Below are 20,439 nucleotides of genomic sequence, written 5' to 3' on the forward strand. Positions count from 1 at the left end.
CATCACTCTGGGATGAATCTATCCCCCTCAGTCGGTACCAAAGCTTCTAAAGGGTCCTAAAGTGCAAACATAAGAGAGGGGTATGAGGAAACTCCCTGAAACCACATTAAGTCTGTTCTGCTCTAAATACAAACATTAAAGAACAATGCTAGTTAATCACAACTAAAAGAAACAAACAATATGGTAATAAAAAGGAACCATCTACCTGTGTGCCATCTGCACCAATAGTTCTGTAGTTTTTATGAGTAAATTCTTCCTCATTTCTGACCCTATTGGGTAGGCGACAGAAATAAGACATCTGACTATGCAAACTTGTCTGAAGCAAAAGGCAGGTTAGTATATATCAGATAGGGTGGGCATCAAGACTACCATTCCTGTTTACAAGAAAAATTAGCAAGGTAATCACCTAATCTTTCTTTCTTGTGCAACAGAACTGGTAGTCTTGACCATCGAGATGTATCAGAACAGTCCCTGGTTCCTAGGGTGGGACATATGAGCCTGCTGCCAGCACTGAGGACCCAAAAGCGGTGTCCAGCATAGATGTTACATCCAGCCTGTAAAACTTAGTGAACGTGCTGAGATTGGACCAAGTAGCTGCCTTGCAAATCTCTGCAGGTGAGACTACTATAGACTCTGCCCAAGATGACACACCACTAGGAGTGGAGCGTACCTTCACTGCCACTGGAGACTGATTTGTGCTACCAGTATAGGCAGAAGATATGGCCATCCTAATCCACCTGGATATGGTCGCTTTAGATGCTGGTCTCCCCCAATGCGCTGTATTCGTAAACACAAAGAGGTGATCAAACACCTCCAAGTAACGAATCAAAATTAATTACACTGTCTACTTTCTTCACTCCCATAAGTATGAGAGCTGGGAGTTGCACCTCCTGGTTCACATGAAAACTGGACATGACTTTCAGTAGAAAGAAAGGGACCATTCAAATTAAGATGCTAGCTTCTGAGATGCAAAGAAAGGGTTCCCTGCAAGTCAGCACCTGGAGCTATGACACCCTTCTCACTGACCTCACAGACACTAAGAAAACTGTCTTAACTGTCAGATCTATCAGGGATGCCTCCTCCAAAGGCACATACAGAGCCTTCACAAGTGTCTGCAGGACCAGATTCAGGTTCCAAGATGGAAAAGGTTGTCACACTGGAGGGAAAAGGTGTAAGGATCCCTTAAAAAATTTGGTTGGGATGCCAACGAGCACTTGCTGACCTACATTCCGAAGCAGGGAAATCAGGTTATCTGTACCTTGAGAGAGACAACTGCCAGGCCCTTCTTTAGACTGTTCTGCAGGCAGTCAAACATACACGAAACTGGTGCAAGAATGTGGCAATGACATCAGGTGAATAGCCTTTATGCCCCAACACTTCAAGTTCAAGAGCCATGCCGAAAGAGAAAAGTGCTCCAGATCTTCCAGGGTGATTGGACCCTGTAAAAGAAGATTTGGATGACAAGGAAGTCTGAGAGCCTTGTCCTTCTGAAGGCGTACTAAGTGCATACCATGGCCACTTCCACCGATCTGGAGCTACAAGGACCACTTGACCTGGGTGCGTTCTGAAGCTGAAGTACTCTCCCTATCATTGGCCCCGGGAGGAACACACAGGAGCTTCTCCATAGGCCAAGGCTTTGACTAGAGTGTATAGCCCAGCAATTTCAGGTTTGTACCTTCAACTGAAGAAATGAGTCACCTTTTTGTTAGATGCTGAGGCCAAGACATCAGGTGTCGGACTCCCCCGCATTCTCCACCCTGGCTGCGTGAGCCGCAGACATGGTTAAGAGATGGGCTTCTGTTGACCAAATGAGTAGGTGAGCTTCCAAATTCAGCAGTGTACTCCTGGTGCCTCCTTGCTTGTTTACATAGGCTACTGCGGTTGCATTGTCTGTAAAGACTCAAACTGCCATTCTTTCTAGGACACTGCCCAGAGCTCAGAGCTAACCCTATCACGCTCAGCTCTAAGTGATTGATTACCACGTCCCCTGAAATGGGGACCAGTGCCCTTACAGTGGAGGTCCCTCATAAAGAGCTCCCCAGCCGAATAAACTGGCATCCATTGTCAGAACTGTCCACTGGGAGATGCTTAGCGGCATTCATCTGTTCAAGGACTGTGGCTTCAGTCACCAGTCCAGGCTATTCCATGCCATGCCTGACCACAGCAGCAGGAGGCCAGGGCATCCGCTTGCGGAGACCACCTTGAGAGGAGCGGATCCTGAAGCAGACACAAGTGCACAAGTACACTCTTGCAAAGGGAACCACATCTATTGTGGCTATCAAGGACCCCAGCAGTTGAAGATACTGCCTGGTTGTGGGGGGCCATCAGGCCATGAATCTTCCAAATTTGCCTCATGAGCTTCATTTTGCATGCTTCTGGGAGGAAGACCCTGTTCTGTGCCTTCTCAAAATGGATTCTCAGGTATTCCAGGGACTGAGTCCGGATCAATTGACTCTTCCTGAAGTTGACTACCCAGCCCAATGTCTGTAGAAGCTGCCAGCTGGACCAATTGCTCTACCACTGTTGTCCCCTTGTCCCTTGAGGATGCTCTTATGAGCCAATCATCCAAGTAAGGATGCACCTGAATTCCCGCTTTGCAGAGGTGCGCTGCCATAACAACCATCAACTTGGTTTGTGGTGCTGTTGCTAAGCCAAAGAGAAGAGCAGAGAATTGGAAATGCTTGTCCAGAATATGGAACCTCAAGAACTTTCTGTGAGCCAGAAAGATCAGAATATGCAAATATGCCTCTGTTAGATCAAGAGTTTCAAGTTTCAAATTTATTTGTTATTTGATTAATCGCCTATTACAATTACTAAGCGATGTACACATAATAAAATAAATTTCTAAAATGTACATAAAATAGAGAGTAACGTTAACAAGGGTATAAAATCATCAAAAATAAACTAATTAAAACAAGGTAAATAATACAAAAACAAGCAAACAATAGGACAAAAAGGGAGGAAATACAATGTTCGATAGGAAAGAATCAACAGTTAAGGTAAAACACAAAAGGAATGGGAGGACAAATAAATAATTGAAGATCCAAAATGCATAAAAGAGAAAATGATAAAAGAGCAATTAACGTTTCAATTAGGTATTGAACGCATCTTTAAAAAGAAAGCTCTTAAGTTGGCTTTTAAATTTTTCCAAATTCTTCTCCTCTCTTAAATAAAGTGGAAGTGAATTCCAAGTCTGTGGCGCTGTTACAGTAAAAATGAATTGCCTTCGAGTGTTAATAATTTTAAGAGAAGGAATGACCAACAAAAGTTGGTCATTAGATCTTAAAAATTTAGGAGAATTATATGGAATTAAAACTTTGTAAATAAAGGCAGGGGTTTTATATAATATTGATTTAAATGTGAGTAAAGATAATTTATATAAAATTCGGTATGATACTGGGAGCCAATGTGCCTTTTGAAGTAATGGAGTAACGTGGTCGAACTTCTTAGACCCCATAATTAATTTAATAGAGGCATTCTGGATTATCTGCAATCTTCTGATTTCTTTTTGTGCCATTCCCTTGAATAAAGAATTGCAGTAATCGATTTTCAAAATAATCATTGAATGAATTAATATATTCAATGATTTGGGACATAAGAATTTCGAAATAGACCTTATTTGACGAAGTCTATAAAAGGAAGTCTTAACCACATAACTAACGTGGTCGTGGTAGGTTAGATTTTCATCAAGAATAACACCTAAAATCCGAATCTTGTTTATTTGTTTGAGAGTAACCCCTTGGATAGTGATGGGAACAGCAATTTTTGGATTGTCTTTCCAGGGGAAGGTATTCCCCTGGAACAACCAAGGCGATGACAGACTGCACCGTTTCCGTGCAGAAGTGGAGAATCTTGAGGGCTGCATTGACTGACTTTAGATCCAGAAGTGGTCTCATCTTCTGAGTTTCTTTTGGGCATGATGAACTATATGGAGTATCTACCAAAGTCCCATTCTCCTTGTGGTACTTGCTTTAAGGTTCCTAGAGCAATGAGTCTCTGAATTGCTGCTCACATCCAGGCTGCCTTTTCTGGCTTCTCTGCTGCAGAAGTAAGAAAGTAGTTTGAGAAGACCTGCTAGAATTCTAGCTTGAACCCCTCCCAAATTACCTCCAACATCTACTGATCTAAAGAGATCTCTGGCCAAGCCTGCCAGTATGCTGTCAGCCTGCCCCCCATCCTCCGTGGAATGTCTGCTATCCTGGCTTCATTGCTGTTTCTTGGAAGCCACAGAAGAACGAGATCCAGACCCTTGGGGATGTCCGGTGTTCCCAAACCTTTGTCTTTGGCTCAGGAAAGTCCTCTGATTGAAGGATTCTCTCAAATACTGGTGAAACCAAAGGGGGCCATGAAAATTTCTCCCTTGCATTCCGGGGTCTATCTGGAAAGGATTTCAGCTTGTGATCCACCACACCATCCATTAAACCATTCAGGCCCTTGCCAAAGAGCAACTGTCCTTGAAAGGGGAGTTTGTCCATTGCCTGATTCAAAGCATTCTGTGGGCAGAGCTAAGGACCCAGAATGAGAAATTAAAGGCATGGACTCTGAATCTTCATCCTCTGAGTCCACCAAAGCTTGGGTCCCTGTGAAATCTGCATGGCTCCTTGGGGTGGACCTTGTTGCACCTTTTGCTAAATATTCTGGTGCTACCTCCGCCGAGGCCACATGGGGTTAGGTTAGCTTTTGAAACCTAAACTTAATGAAGTTACAGGGAAATACTTTGAAAACCTATAGGAGAAAATATTTTTTCACTCAAGAGAATAGTTAAGCTCTGGAACCCATTGCCAGAGGTTGTGGTAAGAGCAGATAGCGTAGCTGGTTTTAAGAAGAGTTTGGACAATTTCCTGGAGAAAAAGTCCATAGTCTATTATTAAGAAAGACTTGGGGCAAGCCACTGCTTGCCCTGGATTGGTAGCATGGAATGTTGCTACTCTTTGGGTTTTCGCCAGATACTAGTGACCTGGATTGGCCACTGTGAGAAAGGGCTTACTGGGCTTGATGGACCTTTGGTCTGACCCAGTAAGGCTGTTCTTATGTTTCATAAATCATGTGCAAAAATTTGGAAGCGAAAAACTGCCCAGGTTGCTTAGAGGGTCCTGGCAGGGTCTAATATGCTGGCTTCTGCTGTTTGTCCACCGGCATGCATCTGCACTTCATCGGGGACACCAAGTCCGCTTTCTCCAGCTCCTGCCGGAATTTATGGTCCAGAAAACGCTCCCACTGAGCACCTAAGTTACCAAAAGAAAAAGGAGAGGCAAAGTCTGAAGCTCCCACCCCCCTCAAATGCTGCATAGCACATGGAACAGCGATCCCCCCCCTTCAGATAGGCATCCGCCACAAATCTGCCATGAATCCAAAGTATCTCTACCTGAGGAGTCCATCTGTACTGTTTTCTGTCAAAAAGAAGGGGTATTGAGGCAGACGGAGGCTTTTAAAATAAAATTGGGAAATCCAAGATGGCAAAACACTGAAGTAACTAAGAAAATGGTATATGGGATTAACTGGCAACAATCCAAAACTGTAAAGAATCCCACTGTAGAGTGTCTAATATAGGTGAGGAGGATAAAGGGTCTCAGAAACCTGCTTGATTTAGGACACTCGTGTGTGATATCAAGATTGAATGGTTGCCAGCTTTAATCACAGCACCACTGGTAGAACACTGCATCATGTACCAACATAATTTTGAAGATTTAAAGTGTTTAGCCATCAACCATGTTGTTTTTAACAATAGAGGAGGCAGCAGAAAGAACAAGTTGCTACAAAAGGAAACTAAATGGACTTACCTTTTGCAGTCTTTGGAACCTAAAGGATTAAATGCATATATCGATTGGAAACCTTTCTTTTGAACTAACATTTAGCACTATTTTTACAGTGCACAAATAGATCATATAATGAAGAATTTTCTACATAGCTTCTTAAGTAGTGTGATTTTATTAAGCAGCAATGCATTTCAATCTTCCTTCAGTCCTTCTGTAAGATTGCTTTATAGTTATGCTGAAATTTGTCCGCATACTCTTTTAAACGCATGTGTAGATGGATGAGTAAGTTGGGATGTAGACAAAGAGGATTGCATTCCTTGCTCAACATTGTCCTAATATCAAGGCTATGATTTAAAGTATCATTAGAATGAAGCAATTAGTTTCCCTGTATGAAATTGAGTATTAAATATAGAAATGTAATTAGTTTACTTAATTTAGCACGCTTTTTCAAATTTTACACATGTGCAGTTTCTTGAGTAAGAAATGCGCATGTCAGACATTGGAGATTTTAAAAGTAGTCATTCGTGGCGGCATCCTTCGCAGCTAAAGTAACTAGCTCCTAAATGAGGAAGGATGCATCTAAAAGTAAGCAGAATTTAACAACTTTCAATATCTAATGAGTTTTACTGTTCAATTGTGAACATTTTTGAAGGTTTATTTTATAGACCTGAGATACAACCGTAAGGACTCTTTTTAAACAGAAGAGATGTTAATGACACGAATAGCTTTCCAATTGATTACACATAATTGAAAGAGGTATGACAGACTAGATTACACGTTTTGGTGGACAAATGTTTGTACCACATATAAATATGAAAAAATGAATTCAGAGTGTTTGGGGTTTAGCAGTACATTTAATAGAATCCATTGACTATATTTGTAACATCATAATAATTGTAATGTATTTATTTATTTATTTATTTTTTGAGGTTGGTAGAATTCCTTACACATCCAGGGGAGGAAGGGGGAAGGGAAATATATTTTGTTTATTAAAATACTTAATTATAATATTATAATTACATAATTTGTCTTATTGTAGTCATTTGGTAAGGGGGGAGAAAATGATTGTTCTAAGTATAAATTGTATGTTTAATAATGCGTTTTATGAAATATTTATGTTCAGATAATTGTATTGCATTGTCAAAGTTTAAAAATCAATAAAGATTTAAAAAAAAACCCAAACAAACCAGAATCTCGTAAGGATGATTAGTCTGGAGGTCTACGTTTTCGAGGAAGCACTTTTGTAAAAGAGTAATTTATGAATTATAGTATATGAAATAATCAATTTTCCCATTTTAAATGAATTATTCTGAATTTAATTATTTATTGATAAAATGATAAATTATGAACTTTAGTATTTTATAAGACGTTATAACACAGTTTTGGGTATTTTTATTGGATGCCACTTTTGACAATTGGTTTTTCACTTTGCAGAGCAACCTGATTAACCCTTAATAAAGCCATTAATTGGTGAAACGGGTCCTGTCAGGGCTGGCTAGAAACTCTGCACACTAAAAGATAAGTGAAAATCTCTTTTAAAAGTTTAATATAAATTTATAACTATAAAAAGATTTCAGTTGAGCACTAAAGAGGAGGTGGAATTAAGGGTCAATGATTAAAGCTGATAACTATTCAGTCTTGATATCACACAAGAGTGTCCTAAATCAAGCAGGTTTCTGAGACACTTTATCCTCCTCACCTATATTAGACACTCTACAGTCGGATTCTTTACAGTTTTAAATCTAAGATGGCCAAAATAGCGATTTCAGTGCCTAAAATGACCTGTGAAGAAAAAATGTCACAACAAAAAATGTAGGGAAAAGATTTTGGGAGGTGGAGGGCCTCCTTCAAAAATAACTTTAAAGCCTCCTACCCCAAAGAGGCAACGGATGGCTTGGCTCTTTAGACTGCCATCCACTCCCTGACGTGGAACTGCACCTTAGACCCCCACCAGAACCACGTGACATTGTGGGGGGAGACATTCATTTGGCCTGGATCCTGGATAAACCGCTATAAAACCTACTCAATCTGCACTCAAACCCAGTGGATAGAACCTGGGACGAGCTACTGAAGTCTACTGTGGATGAACCTGGGATGAGATTGCTTCCAAGACCTGAGCTCTGAGAATTACTGATGCAGACTGGCCACACAGGAATCATACAAGGCATATACATATGGACTACAGACCTCGGCTCTGAGAGTCTGTATCTTCTCGCAGACAGAGATGCCCTGGGGTGACTGGGATCCTCTGCAGCACCAAAAGCCTCAAATAGTAAAACCCCCCCAAATAATAAAGATTAAACTCGAGCAAAACAGACAGGCTTCCTTCTTCTCACTTATAGAGAGTAAGACTGAGGGAGTGGAGCCCATCCCAGAGTGATAATAATAATAATAACAACAACTTTATTCTTCTATACCGCCATAGTCATGAGACTTCTAGGTGGTTTACATTGAAGAGAGCTGGACAGTCAGCGAGTTACAATATGCAGAGATAAGAGAAATACAGCATGCAGAATCTTTAAAAAAAAGGCAGCTAAATACAATATACAGATAGTTAGCAGATGTTAGATCATGGGAAGTGGATCGTGAAAACAACTAATGGGAGTTTAATCCAATGGTCAAGACTACCAGTCCTGTTGTGCAAGAAACTGATTTTAACTTTACCGGTGACAAACTATGAGGGAGAACGGTCATTCTCACATATAGGATGGATAAAAAACGAGCTTTATACAAGGATGAAACAGGAATCAATGAATTCACTTGCACTCCTGTCAATTGAAAGTGAACTAATTAAACAGTTATACTTGAAGTGGTGGATAAATTTTCACAGAAAAAAGCAAAGTTATAGCCTCTTTGAAGATACTGTATATGAGCAATCAGATCTCCAAGCCAATGAGCTAGATCCTTGATGTTCTACACATATTTGTTTAATTGTATTATTATTACTGAAATCTATTTATTAAGGAATACTATACATGAACATATAGATAAAAAAAATCAATATGTGTTACAAGGATAAAAATATGCAATAGACATGGTATAAAAGCTTACATGGCTAGTTTCCTTCTTTGTTACATCAAATTGCAGATAAAGATTTTATAATAATATATAAAAATAAAACAAAATCAAAGATGACATAACTTTGTCAATAAGGCCAATGTAATAGAAACACAGAGCTGTGTACATCTGATAGTGCTACAGAAATGATAAGTAGTAGTAGTACCTGCAGCAGAACTAACACTTCTCAATCTCTACCTCACAATCTATCTTAAAACTATCCCCTTTGAAAACAAAATTCTCTCAACTCTCTAGACCAGTGACTCTCAAACTTTTTCAGCTCCAGTACATTAAACGGAGCAAAATTGTTTTTTTTTTTTTTGCATCACACTAAACAGAACAAGTGTTTTTCATGGCATACTATCATTGAAGTTATAAAATTACAAAACCAGCAATATTAAATGTGAGAGTTATTTATTTAAAGTTCTTTAAGATATGTAGGGGTAATTGTAACAATGAAACTCAAGTAGATAGAATAGAATTGCTAATCAAATTAACTCAAAACGCGGCTCGACAGTCGACAAGCAAACACGCATTTCATCATTCACCATCTGCAATTGTTTTTTTTAAATTTAATTTCTGGTCAGAGCTGAAAATCCAAGTTCACAAACATAAGAAGATCCAAATGGGAACAAAGCCTTGATTGCTCTGTTGCTCAAGTTAGGATAACTACTGCATAAAAAATAAAAATAAAATTACTTGCCATTAGTTTTCAAGGACCAATCACATCAAAGAATGATGCTTGTCTGGGCAGTTGTATTCTTATGGCACACAGACACTCATAACAGTGACAGACTTTGTGTACGTGACTTACATGTCATCTGTAGTGTACACTTATGAAGGAAATTTTTTAAAAATAAAGCAAAATTCTAGAATCTCTCGTTGCACACCCAAAATTTCTTTGGGGCACACAGTTTGAGAGGCACTGCTTTAAACTTTATTTATTTAGTTTTCTATACCATTCTCCCAGGGGAGCTCAGAATGATTTACATGAATTTATTCAGGTACTCAAGCATTTTTCTCTGTCTGTCCCAGTGGGCTGACAATCTATCTGGGGCAATGGGGGGATTAAAGTGACTTGCCCAGGGTCACAGGGAGCAGCATGGGTTTGAACCCACAACCCCAGGGTGCTGAGGCTATAGCTTTAACCACTATATTACAAGGATTTTGTGTAATAAACCTTTTGACACCTACTCTCTGGGAACTAGGAACGTGCTCCACATTGTTGTTTTGATTATGGAACCTTGGTCCATTCCCATGGAAGTTTGGGCTGTCTTTTGGCGTGGACCCCTCCATTGGAACTTTTTGTCCAAAGGGTGTTATCATCCATACCACAATTAATACAAATCCTGGTAGACACTGAACCTATATGATAAGCCCGCACTTGAGAGAAATAAGCCCTAGTTACAATATGAAACTGGCATTCCTTATAATAGATACTATGGACTATGAGAGATATATAAGATGAAGTCCACCTAATATCATCTGAACTTAATTGGGTTCCCAATTCTACGAGTTGTTCTCATATATTCCAATTATGAATTATTTGATCAAAACAATTCATTGAGATTAAAGTACAAAAGGCTTTATATAGAGCTGAAAATGAATGATCTTCAGCTTGACAAAAATATTCTCCTAGTTTATTTCCCAAGCCCAAAAGCAAACCCTCCCATTGTAAGGAATGTATATAATGATAGACTCAAATAAATGGCTTTAATATAGTTCTTGAGTGATGGCTAGTTCATCAATCATTAAATAAATAAATAAATAAATACGTGCCACACTGATATATTTAATTATATTTCATATTATTTCATATCTGCAGAAAATTCATATTTGCAAAAGCTCATAAATGTCTATTTCATCAAATAATATTTCCTCAAAAAGATCAAGGGCTCCTTTTACTAAGCTGCGATAGTGGTTTTAGCGCCCGCTGAATTGCCCCGCGCACTAGACGCTAATGTCAGCATTGAGCTGGCGTTAGTTCTAGCTGCATAGCGCAGGTTTAGCGTGCGTGGCAATTTAGCGCGTGCTAGAAACGCTTGCGCACCTTAGTAAAAGGAGCCCTAAGTCTCAATACCCCTTCCTCCTGTGACAAACTTGCAAAAATCTGAATAGTGCCATTCTGAGGAAACAGGGATAACCAAAAGTAGTATCCCATTCTGCATCCTAGTACTACCACCAGTACTACTACTATTAATTATTTCTAGAGTGCTACCAGATGTATGCAGCATAATGGGTATAACTTATGGACAGACTGGATGGACCGTTCAGGTCTTTATCTGCCATCATTTACTATGTTACTATGAGACAGTTCCTGCTTGAATGAGCTCACAATCTAATCAATCAAGACAAACAGGATGCAAGGGTAGTGGTTACAGTTAGTGGGGGATGGTTAAACTGCTGGCTAGACTGATGAGCATAGGGAGACGATTATGCGTTGGAAGGCAATCTCGAAAAGGTAGGCTTTCAGTCTTTTTTGAACAAGAGAAGGAAAGGGGTGTGACGCATGGACTCAGGTAGTCTATTTCAGGCATACATTCCACCCAACGTTCAAAATCCCACAGCAGAAGCGATGCTCACTCCCTCCTATCGGAACCCCTGAACCCCCCTTCGAAGTCCCATAGCAGGCGGGATGCCCACTCCCTCCTGCCTGAATCCATGACCAGACCCAACTGCTGATACCTATGAACCCCCAGCCCCCTGAAGCCATGACCCCCTCCCAAAGCCATAACCCCCCAAAAAATGTCGATACCCCTGACACCACCCCAAGCCCCCCTCCCCCATACTGTTTGCTGTAAAGCCAGCCGGAGGAATGCCTACATCCTCCAGCTATGGACCTGTTCAAAGAGTAAAGTTGATGATATAACTCAGTTCACAAAAACTTGCTCAGAATCAAGGAGGGGAAAAATGGGGCGAGCTCCAGAAAAACCACCTCACAGCCCAATCATCGCATGGAGAGTAAACAGAAACGTTATATCATTCCATATATGCTTTTTGTGTTATAAAAAATGTTGACATTCAGCACTATATTAACTAGGTTTTTTAGTCAAAGAACTGAGCAAACTTAACTTGCAAGCTGCAAGTTAAGTTTGCTCAGTTCTTTGACTAAAAAACCTAGTTAATATAGTGCTGAACGTCAACATTTTTTATAACACAAAAAGCATATATGGAATGATATAACGTTTCTGTTTACTCTCCATGCGATGATTGGGCTGTGAGGTGGTTTTTCTGGGGCTCGCCCCAGTTTTCCCCTCCTTGATTCTGAGCAAGTTTTTGTGAACTGAGTTATATCATCAACTTTACTCTTTGAACAGGTCCATAGAGTGATTTTTTCTTTTTTCTTTTCAACACATGCACCTTTTCACTCTTGTTACATTGATTGTAACTTGTCCCCTTCTTCATATCTGACTACATCCTCCAGCTGGCAGGCCCTCTTCACAATGGTGGGCCTTCCCCTTCCTGGTGCATTCTGGGATGCACTGGGGAGGGGTCTAAGCCCTAAGGCCCTGATTGGCCTTGGCACCTAAAGCCCCTAACATAGGAGAGGCCTTAGGCACCTGGGCCAACCAGAGTCGTAGGCCTCCTTCTCAGTGCCAATCAAGGCCTTATGTCCCTTCCCAGTGCATTCCAGGCCAGAGGGTATAGACATCATTATGAACGTCCTTACAGCCAAAGGTACTGGGGACGGGGACTTAGGTGGGTGTCAGGAGTATCAGCATTTGGGTGGCTCATGGGTTCGGGGGGGGGGTGTCGAGGTGAGGGTTCGGGGGGTATCAGTGGTTGGGGTGGGTCATGTGTTTCTAGGGGGGCTTGCATGCAGGAGGGAGTAGGCATCCCAACAGCCAATCACAGTTGGGGAATGTTTTGGGGGTTCCGGCAGGAGAGAGTGGGCATCCTTTGAATGGGGAGTTCAGGGATTCTAGCAGGAAGGCCACTACCACAGCAGCTCAGCTGATCATGGCAGGTGTATTTCCCCCCCAATCAGCTGAACCAGCAGGAGTTCCCGAAGCCACAGCTTTGGGGAGCACTGCTGGCTCAGGTGATCGGGAATAATTTCCCTTGCTGCAATCAATTTATGGCTGCTGCGGTTTTGCTTTAGGATCCTATAGCGGCACAGACAGGCAGCTGAAATGTAGGACAGGGTTTTCCGGGCCTACATTTCCAGCGCTCATCTTTGTCATGAATCACACCTATGTATGCCCACAGTGCGTTAGGCGACCTAAAGCACCTACAGAGGCACAATTCTGCCACTTTGAAACTCAGTAAAAATGTTGTTTAAACAGCATTTTTTTTTTTTACTGAGCTTGGGCTTCTACCACGCCTAAAAAATCAGCAATGATTAGAAAATATAGATCTTAGGGTCCCTTTTACAAAGCTATGGTAGCAATGGTGCCATAGTAAATGCACCGAAGCCTCTGCTGGGTCAGACCAGAGGTCCATCATGCCCAGCAGTCCGCTCACGCGGCGGCCCATCAAGTCCAGGACCTGTATAGTAATCCTCTATCAATACCTTTCTATCCCTTTTTCCTTCAGGAAATTATCTAATCCCTTCTTGAACCCCAAAACCATACTCTGTCCTATCACACCCTCTGGAAGCGCATTACAGGTGTTCACCACGCTTTGGGTGAAGAAGAACTTCCTAGCATTGGTTCTGAATCCATCCCCTCTTAATTTTTCCGAATGCCCTCTTGTTCTTGTTTTCGAAAGTTTGAAGAGTCTGTCCCTCTCCACTTTCTCTATGCCCTTCATGATCTTGTATGTCTCTATCATGTAATGTAATGTAATGTAATTTATTTCTTATATACCGCTATATCCTTTAGGTTCTAAGCGGTTTGAAGAAAATATACATTAAGATTATAAATGAGAAGTAAGAAGGTACTTAAAAAATTCCCTTACTGTCCCGAAGGCTCACAATCTAACTAAAGTACCTGGAAATTAATAAAGAAGAGAAAATAAAGATGGTTGAAAAAAGAAAAATTCTATGTGAACTTATAGGATGGAAATTAAACTGACAGTGAAGAACTGTATGAAAAATACATATGGAATGCAGTTAGAGGGTAGGTTACAATCTATTTATGGTATTTGTTTAATTGGAAGGTGTTAAGGTGGGTAATTTGGGGGAAGGTTATCTGAAGGTAGGTGAATCTTCTGGAGGTAAAAGAGGAGGGGTTAAGATATTTGGATGAATTTTTTGAAAAGCAGGGTTTTGATTTCTTTTCTGAATGTTTTGAGGTTGTCTGATATTGTCATAAGATTGGAGATGGAATGGTTGATTTTTGCTGCTTGTGTTGCCAGAAGGTTGTCAAACATTTTCTTGCGTTGTGTGCCTTTGAGTGGGGGGAAGGCGAAAGGGTTCGAGGTTCTTCTGTGTCTTGAGGTGGAGATTTGGTTTAAGCGGTTATTTAGATAGGAGGGGGAAGAGCCGTGTAATGCTTTGAATATCAGGCAGTAGAATTTGAATTGGATTCGTGCTTGTATGGGTAGCCAGTGAGAGTCTAAGAAGGCAGTTGTTATGTGATCATATTTTTTGAGTGAGTAGATCAATCTGAGGGCGGTGTTTTGTATGGTCTGGAGTTGTTTTATCATAGTGGCTGGACAAGGAAGATATAGGGAGTTGCAATAATCCAGCAGACCTAAGACTAGGGATTGGACGATTAGTCTAAATTGTGCTTGGTCAAAGAATTTTCTGATTTTGCGGAGATTTCTCATGGTTAAAAAAGCTTTCTGGGTTGTTTTGTTGATCTGGGGCTGCATTGTGCAACATCTGTCTATTGTAACTCCTAGGAGTTTTAATTCGGGTTGTATTGGGTATTTGGTATTTTTCATTTTCAGTTCAGTGATGGTAGGAGTTTGGGCTTTTTCGAGCAAAAGGAATTTTGTTTTTTCAGAATTTAGTTTTAGTTTGTGATCCATCATCCATTTTTCTACTGTGTCTAAGGTTGTTTCTAGCTTTGTTGTGGTGGTGGTCTCTGATGGGTCGAATGGGAGGATTATGGTGATGTCATCAGCATAGCTGAAAGATGTGACATCTAGGGTATCTAAAGTGGCTCCTAGGGAGGAGATAAAGAGGTTGAAGAGCGTAGGTGAGAGAGGTGATCCTTGTGGAACTCCGCAGGGATTTGTCCATGGTTCTGATTTGATATCATTGTATTTTACCCTGTAGGTTCTAGATTTGAGGAACCCCTGAAACCATTTGTAGACCTTGCCTGAGATTCCTATGGCGTCGAGAATTTGTAGTAATAAGGTGTGGTCAACTAGGTCAAATGCTGTGGAGAGGTCCCCTCTAAGTCTCCGCTTTTCCAGGGAAAACCCCCCCAGTTTCTCCAATCTTTCAGCATATGAAAGGTGTTCCATACCTTTTATCAATCGTGTCGCTCTTTTCTGGACCCTCTTGAGTATTGCCATATCCTTCTTAAGGTACGGCGACCAATATTGGGCGCAGTACTCCAGATGTGGGCGCACTATCGCCCGATACAACAGCAGGATAACTTCTTTTGTTCTGGTTGTAATACCTTTCTTGATTATACCTAGCATTCTATTTGCCTTCTTAGAGGCCACTGCGCACTGTGCTGACGGCTTCATTGTCCTGTCCACTATTACCCCCAAGTCCTTTTCTAGGGTACTTTCACCCATTACCAGCCCTTCCATCGTATAGCTGTTCTTCGGGTTTCTGCTTCCTATATGCAAGACTTTACATTTCTCTACATTAAACTTCTACTGCCATCTCGTCGCCCACTCTCCTAGTTTGTTCAGGTCCCTTTGTAAATCTTCACAGTCCTCTTTAGTCCTAACTCCACTAAATAGTTTGGTGTCGTCTGCGAATTTTATTACTTCGCACTTCGTCCCTGTATCTAGATCATTTATAAATACATTGAACAGCAGCGGTCCGAGCACCAACCCCTGCGGAACACCACTTGTGACCCTCCTCCAGTCAGAGTAGTGGCCCTTCACTCCTACCCTTTGCTTCCTACCCGCCAACCAATTTTTGATCCACCTATGTACATCTACTTCCATCCCATGGTTCTTTAGTTTCCATAGTAGGCGTTCATGGGGGTATCTTATCAAAGGCTTTCTGGAAATCTAAGTATACGATGTCTATGGGGACCTCTTTGTCCATCTGTTTGTTAATTCCTTTGAAGAAGTGCAATAAGTTCGTTAGGCACGATCTTCCCTTGCAGAAGCCATGTTGGCTTGTTTTCATCAGTTTATTCCTTTCTAGATGTTGTTCTTTATCAGCGCTTCTGCCATCTTCAGCAGAATCAAAGTCAAACTTATCAGTCTGTAGTTTCCCAGGTCACCTCTCGATCCTTTTTTAAAGATGGGTGTAACATTTGCTATCTTCCAATTCTCTGGGATCATGCCTGTTTGCAGGGATAGGTTACAAACCTGCTGTAGAAGTTCGCTATTTCTTCCTTTAGTTCTTTCAATACCCTAGGGTGGATTCTGTCTGGGCCCGGAGTTTTGTCAGTTTTTAATCTATCTATCTGCTTTTGTACTTCTTCAAGGCTTACCTCCATGGATGTTAATTTTTCTGCTTGATTTCCTTTGAAGATTTTATCAGGTTCCGGCACATTGGATGTGGCCTCTTTTGTAAATACTGACGAAAAGAACATGTTTGAATGGGTGCTAATGCATTTTACCATGGCAGAATTGCTACTGTGGCTTTGTAAGAAGGGCCCTAAAAATAATGATTTCTGGCTACCAACCTCAGTATGCAAGTTCTCTGGAGACATTACTTTGGTAAAAATGATTGCAGGAGCTGCAGTTATTCGCACTGTGAAATCCGTCAAAATTGGACTTAAAATTGCTCTGCGTTCTTGATGTCGCTTTATGCTAGAAGGGAAAAGAAAAAAATTAAATGAGCTTAAAATATTCCACATATTAAAACAGGCAAATTAGAACATACCATCTCTAACAGTACTTTTTCTTAACAAAGAAAACCTTTCAAGGCATGTAAAGTTTGCTTGAACCAAAACAATTTTTATTGTCTCAAACTTCAAGCTTCTCAAATGAATAAGTGTCTATCTGTAGTCTATCAATGTTATCTTGGATAGTACTTATTTCCAAGGCTAAACTGCCAAGGGGAGCATATAAGAGAAAATGGCAGGGTTTTATTATTTTAAATCAGTCATTTCAAAAGGAGGAGTTCTGGAAAATCAGACTGTATAAACTGTGCTGTAATTTAATAACAACAACATTAATATTCTTATTGTTGTAAAAAGTAATAAGGGACCTTTGAGGTTTATGTTAGAATTCCCCCCCCCACACACACACACCTTTTCCAAAGCCTCACAGCAAATGCTCTGATGCCCAGTGAATTCCTATGGGCGTCAAAGTATTTATCGCGCCAGCCCATGCTGCCAGCTGTAGTAAAAGGACCCATCAATTTGATATATATATATATATGACATCATCAGTAATGCAGCAGAGTGAATTCACGGGCGGACAAGGCCGAAGCAGCCTGTTTAGAGTGCTGCCAGTCTGACGCTGCTTAGGGAGGTATGCAGGGCTCGCTTGCAGTCAGCGGGATTCGGATGGGAGGGAGGGGGAGGGAAGGATTGGGGTCACGCTCAAGGGTTCTGCTGCACAAGGGATGGGAGGAAAGGGAAGCTGGGCAAGGGTCCTGTTACATGAGGGATGGGAGGGAGAGGAAAGATGCTGCACATGTGAGGAAGAAAAAGGAAAGAGGAAGAATTGGGGTGAAGGAGAAATGATCATGTAAATACCCCGAAAATAAGACCTAGTGCATTTTTTGGGCCTAAAATTAATATAAGACACTGTCTTATTTTCGGGGAAACACGGTAGATGTTTACTGCAGCTTAAAAAGAGAACGCTGCCCTCCCTTATATGAGCACTACTCAAAACAAGGGGGCAGTAGGGGCTGCTGCATGATCTGGTGGGCCGGGACAGGAAGGATCCCTCCTGTCTCCTGTCCTGGCTGACTCTGACAATTTTTTTTACCTCCCTCCTGCCTCCCCTCGCGTACCTTTTTGAATATGTGGTGATCCAGTGGTGTACTGGGCAGGAACAAGCTTTATGTGCTCCTGCCCCACGCTGAGCCTCTCCCTAAATGGCCGCCTTGAGTTCTCGCAGCCCAGCGGTGTACAAGGCATGAGTAAGCTTTCCTTGCTCCTGCCCAGCGCTGAGCCGCTCCCTGAATGGCGGCCATTGCTGATTCTCATACTAGCTAGCTAAAAAAAAAAAATGTTCTGAAGGATCTCACCTCTGAAATACATGACAGCAAGACTGATTCCAAAATACATATTTTAAAATTAGACCTAAACAATTCTTTTTTAATTTACTGGTTAATTTAACTTGACAGTTCACCTCTATTTTTTAGTTTTCATATATTTAGTAGTCCTATACAAATAACAGTGGACTTTTACTACATTATTCACCTACCAGAACAGTAATTTATTTATGAAATTCATTTTGGGACAGCTCCAAGGGGAAACTTTTATGAGGATTTCCAATGCCCAAGGCAAATGTTATGACAGAAACTAAAAAAATATATATAAAATTAGAACATTTCTCAGCTTCATCATTTAACCGCAGTGAGTTCAAGTTCTGTGACTGCAACACTGCTGAGAAGTGGAGTATGGTCATTTTTTCTCTGTCATTAGTATTAATATCTACGGCAGCTGTGTAAATGTAGATTAAACAGTGCAATATAAATAGTAAAATTATGTTGAGCTATGCTCAAGACTAAGGGCTCTTTTTACTAAGCCGCGTTAGGGCTTTAACAGGCGGAATAGAGCACGCTACATTGCCGCACGCGCTAGATCATTGAGCTGGTGTTAGTTCTAGAAGCATAGCACATGGTAATTTCCTGCGTGCGCTAAAAACGCTAGCACACCTTAGTAAAAGGAGCTCTAAGGGATCCTGCTACTTAGTAGTTATCATTTGACAAATTTTTCCCTGTCCCCATGGGAACTGATTTTCCCATCCCGTCCAGGACAGTTCTTTTCCTCTCCATGCCCTATTCCTGCAAGCTCCGTCCTCAACTGCACAAGCCTCAAATACTTTAAAATCATAAGTGTCTGAGGTTTGTGTATTTAAGCCAGAGCTTACAGGCTTGAGGCAGGGACAGGGACAAAACTCACAGGGACGGGAAGGGGAAAAATCTGTTCCTGTGTCATTTTCTAGTATGCAGCACTGTACATGAAAACATTCAAGAGACACTCCCCCTTCTCAGTAGAGCTTACAGTTTAATCAAAAGAAACAGGATAAGTAGCGGGCCAGGAAGTTTCTCAGGCATGGGTTCTTTACAAGTGATTGGGGGGTTAGGAGTTAAAAGCAATCTCGAAAAAGTGGGCTTTTAGCCTGGATTTGAATACAGCCAGGGACGGAACATTCAAACATAAGAATAGCCTTACTGGGTCAGACCAATGGTCCATCATGCCCAGTAGCCTGTCCTCACGGTAGCCAATCCAGGTCACTACCGTGTTTCACCGAAAATAAGACAGTGTGTTATATTAATTTGGGGTCCAAAAAATGCAGTGGTGTTTTAGTTCCATGGCACATTATCTGGAGAATTAGGGCTTGCCCCCATCTGTCTTCAGTTTTCCAGTATTAAGGAGGAGCTCTGTAATCTTAAACAGGAATTGGTTGTAATCAAAACAGCTTCTATCACTCCACAGAACCATACCAACTTGTCTTCAGATTTCTAGTATTAAGGAGATCTGCAATCTTAAGCAGGAATTGGATGCCATGAAAGCAGCTTCCGTCACTCTGCAGTCATACCATATTACCACCACTGCCTCAAAGAGTAATGCAATCAAGGAATAAATGGATCACAGTAGGGTCAGGTAGACTGTGACATGTGACATAGAAACATCCACCCTCACAATTGTACCTACATATTTCTTTTGCTCCATTAGAGCATTGCAGTGCTCAAGAAAGAATCGAGATTGAACCAGAACCAATGAAGATAACTCATGAAGAAAAGCACCCACAAAGGAAGAGTAAGAAAGCTCAATCCAGAAAATTATTGCTTTTAGGGGATTCCATGATCATAGGCATTAACCTTGGTCCGTGAACCATCGAATGATCTGGTCAAACATTGGCCAAGGAGAAAGGCATACAGGAGAATCTCCCGAGTCTACAGCTGCTCTGGAATATCAAGTTCCTCTCTTCCAGGCTCAGATCAGCAACTGAACTAGTGATCCGCTGTCTTGAATCTTGCTGAGGCCAGGACATAGAAGTGGGCCCAACCCCAGCGCATCACAAGTGCTCAGCACGCCGCTGCGGACAGGGCCCATTCATCTGGATCCAGAATCTGTCTACTCAAACATTGACTATTCCCGTCACATATGCTACCATCAGTGCTAGGAGGTAATGGTCTGCCTAAAGAATAAGATGGTGGGCTTCCAGAGCCAGAAGAGTGTTCTTGGTCCCTCCCTGGCAATTGACATAGGCTATTGCCATCACATTGCCAGAGAAGATGCTGGTTCTCCAGAATCTTCTGCAATCTCATCAGAGCTAGCTGAATGGCTCTGAGCTCCATGTTCGCTGAGAGGGTGTCAAACTCCCCAGACCCAAAGGCTGAAATCAGACATCACCACGATCCAGAAGGCAATGTGTAGCAAAATGCTCTTGTTGAGCGATTACGGAACCAGGTATC

At 41.4% G+C, this 20,439-nt stretch overlaps 1 protein-coding gene across 8 annotated transcripts in view; it reads right to left on the minus strand.

Annotated features, from left to right (window-relative positions):
* Positions 1-20,439, minus strand: part of VPS13B (vacuolar protein sorting 13 homolog B) — a 1,237,203-nt gene that overhangs the window by 464,088 nt on the left and 752,676 nt on the right. For all 8 annotated transcript variants that reach the window (XM_033933145.1, XM_033933154.1, XM_033933146.1 and 5 more), the window contains one exon: positions 16,523-16,649. In XM_033933145.1, the coding sequence (XP_033789036.1) occupies positions 16,523-16,649 (127 nt within the window). The remainder of the gene's footprint in view (positions 1-16,522; positions 16,650-20,439) is intronic.

This window comes from Geotrypetes seraphini, chromosome 2, assembly GCF_902459505.1.
Source record: "Geotrypetes seraphini chromosome 2, aGeoSer1.1, whole genome shotgun sequence".
NCBI lineage: Eukaryota > Metazoa > Chordata > Amphibia > Gymnophiona > Dermophiidae > Geotrypetes > Geotrypetes seraphini.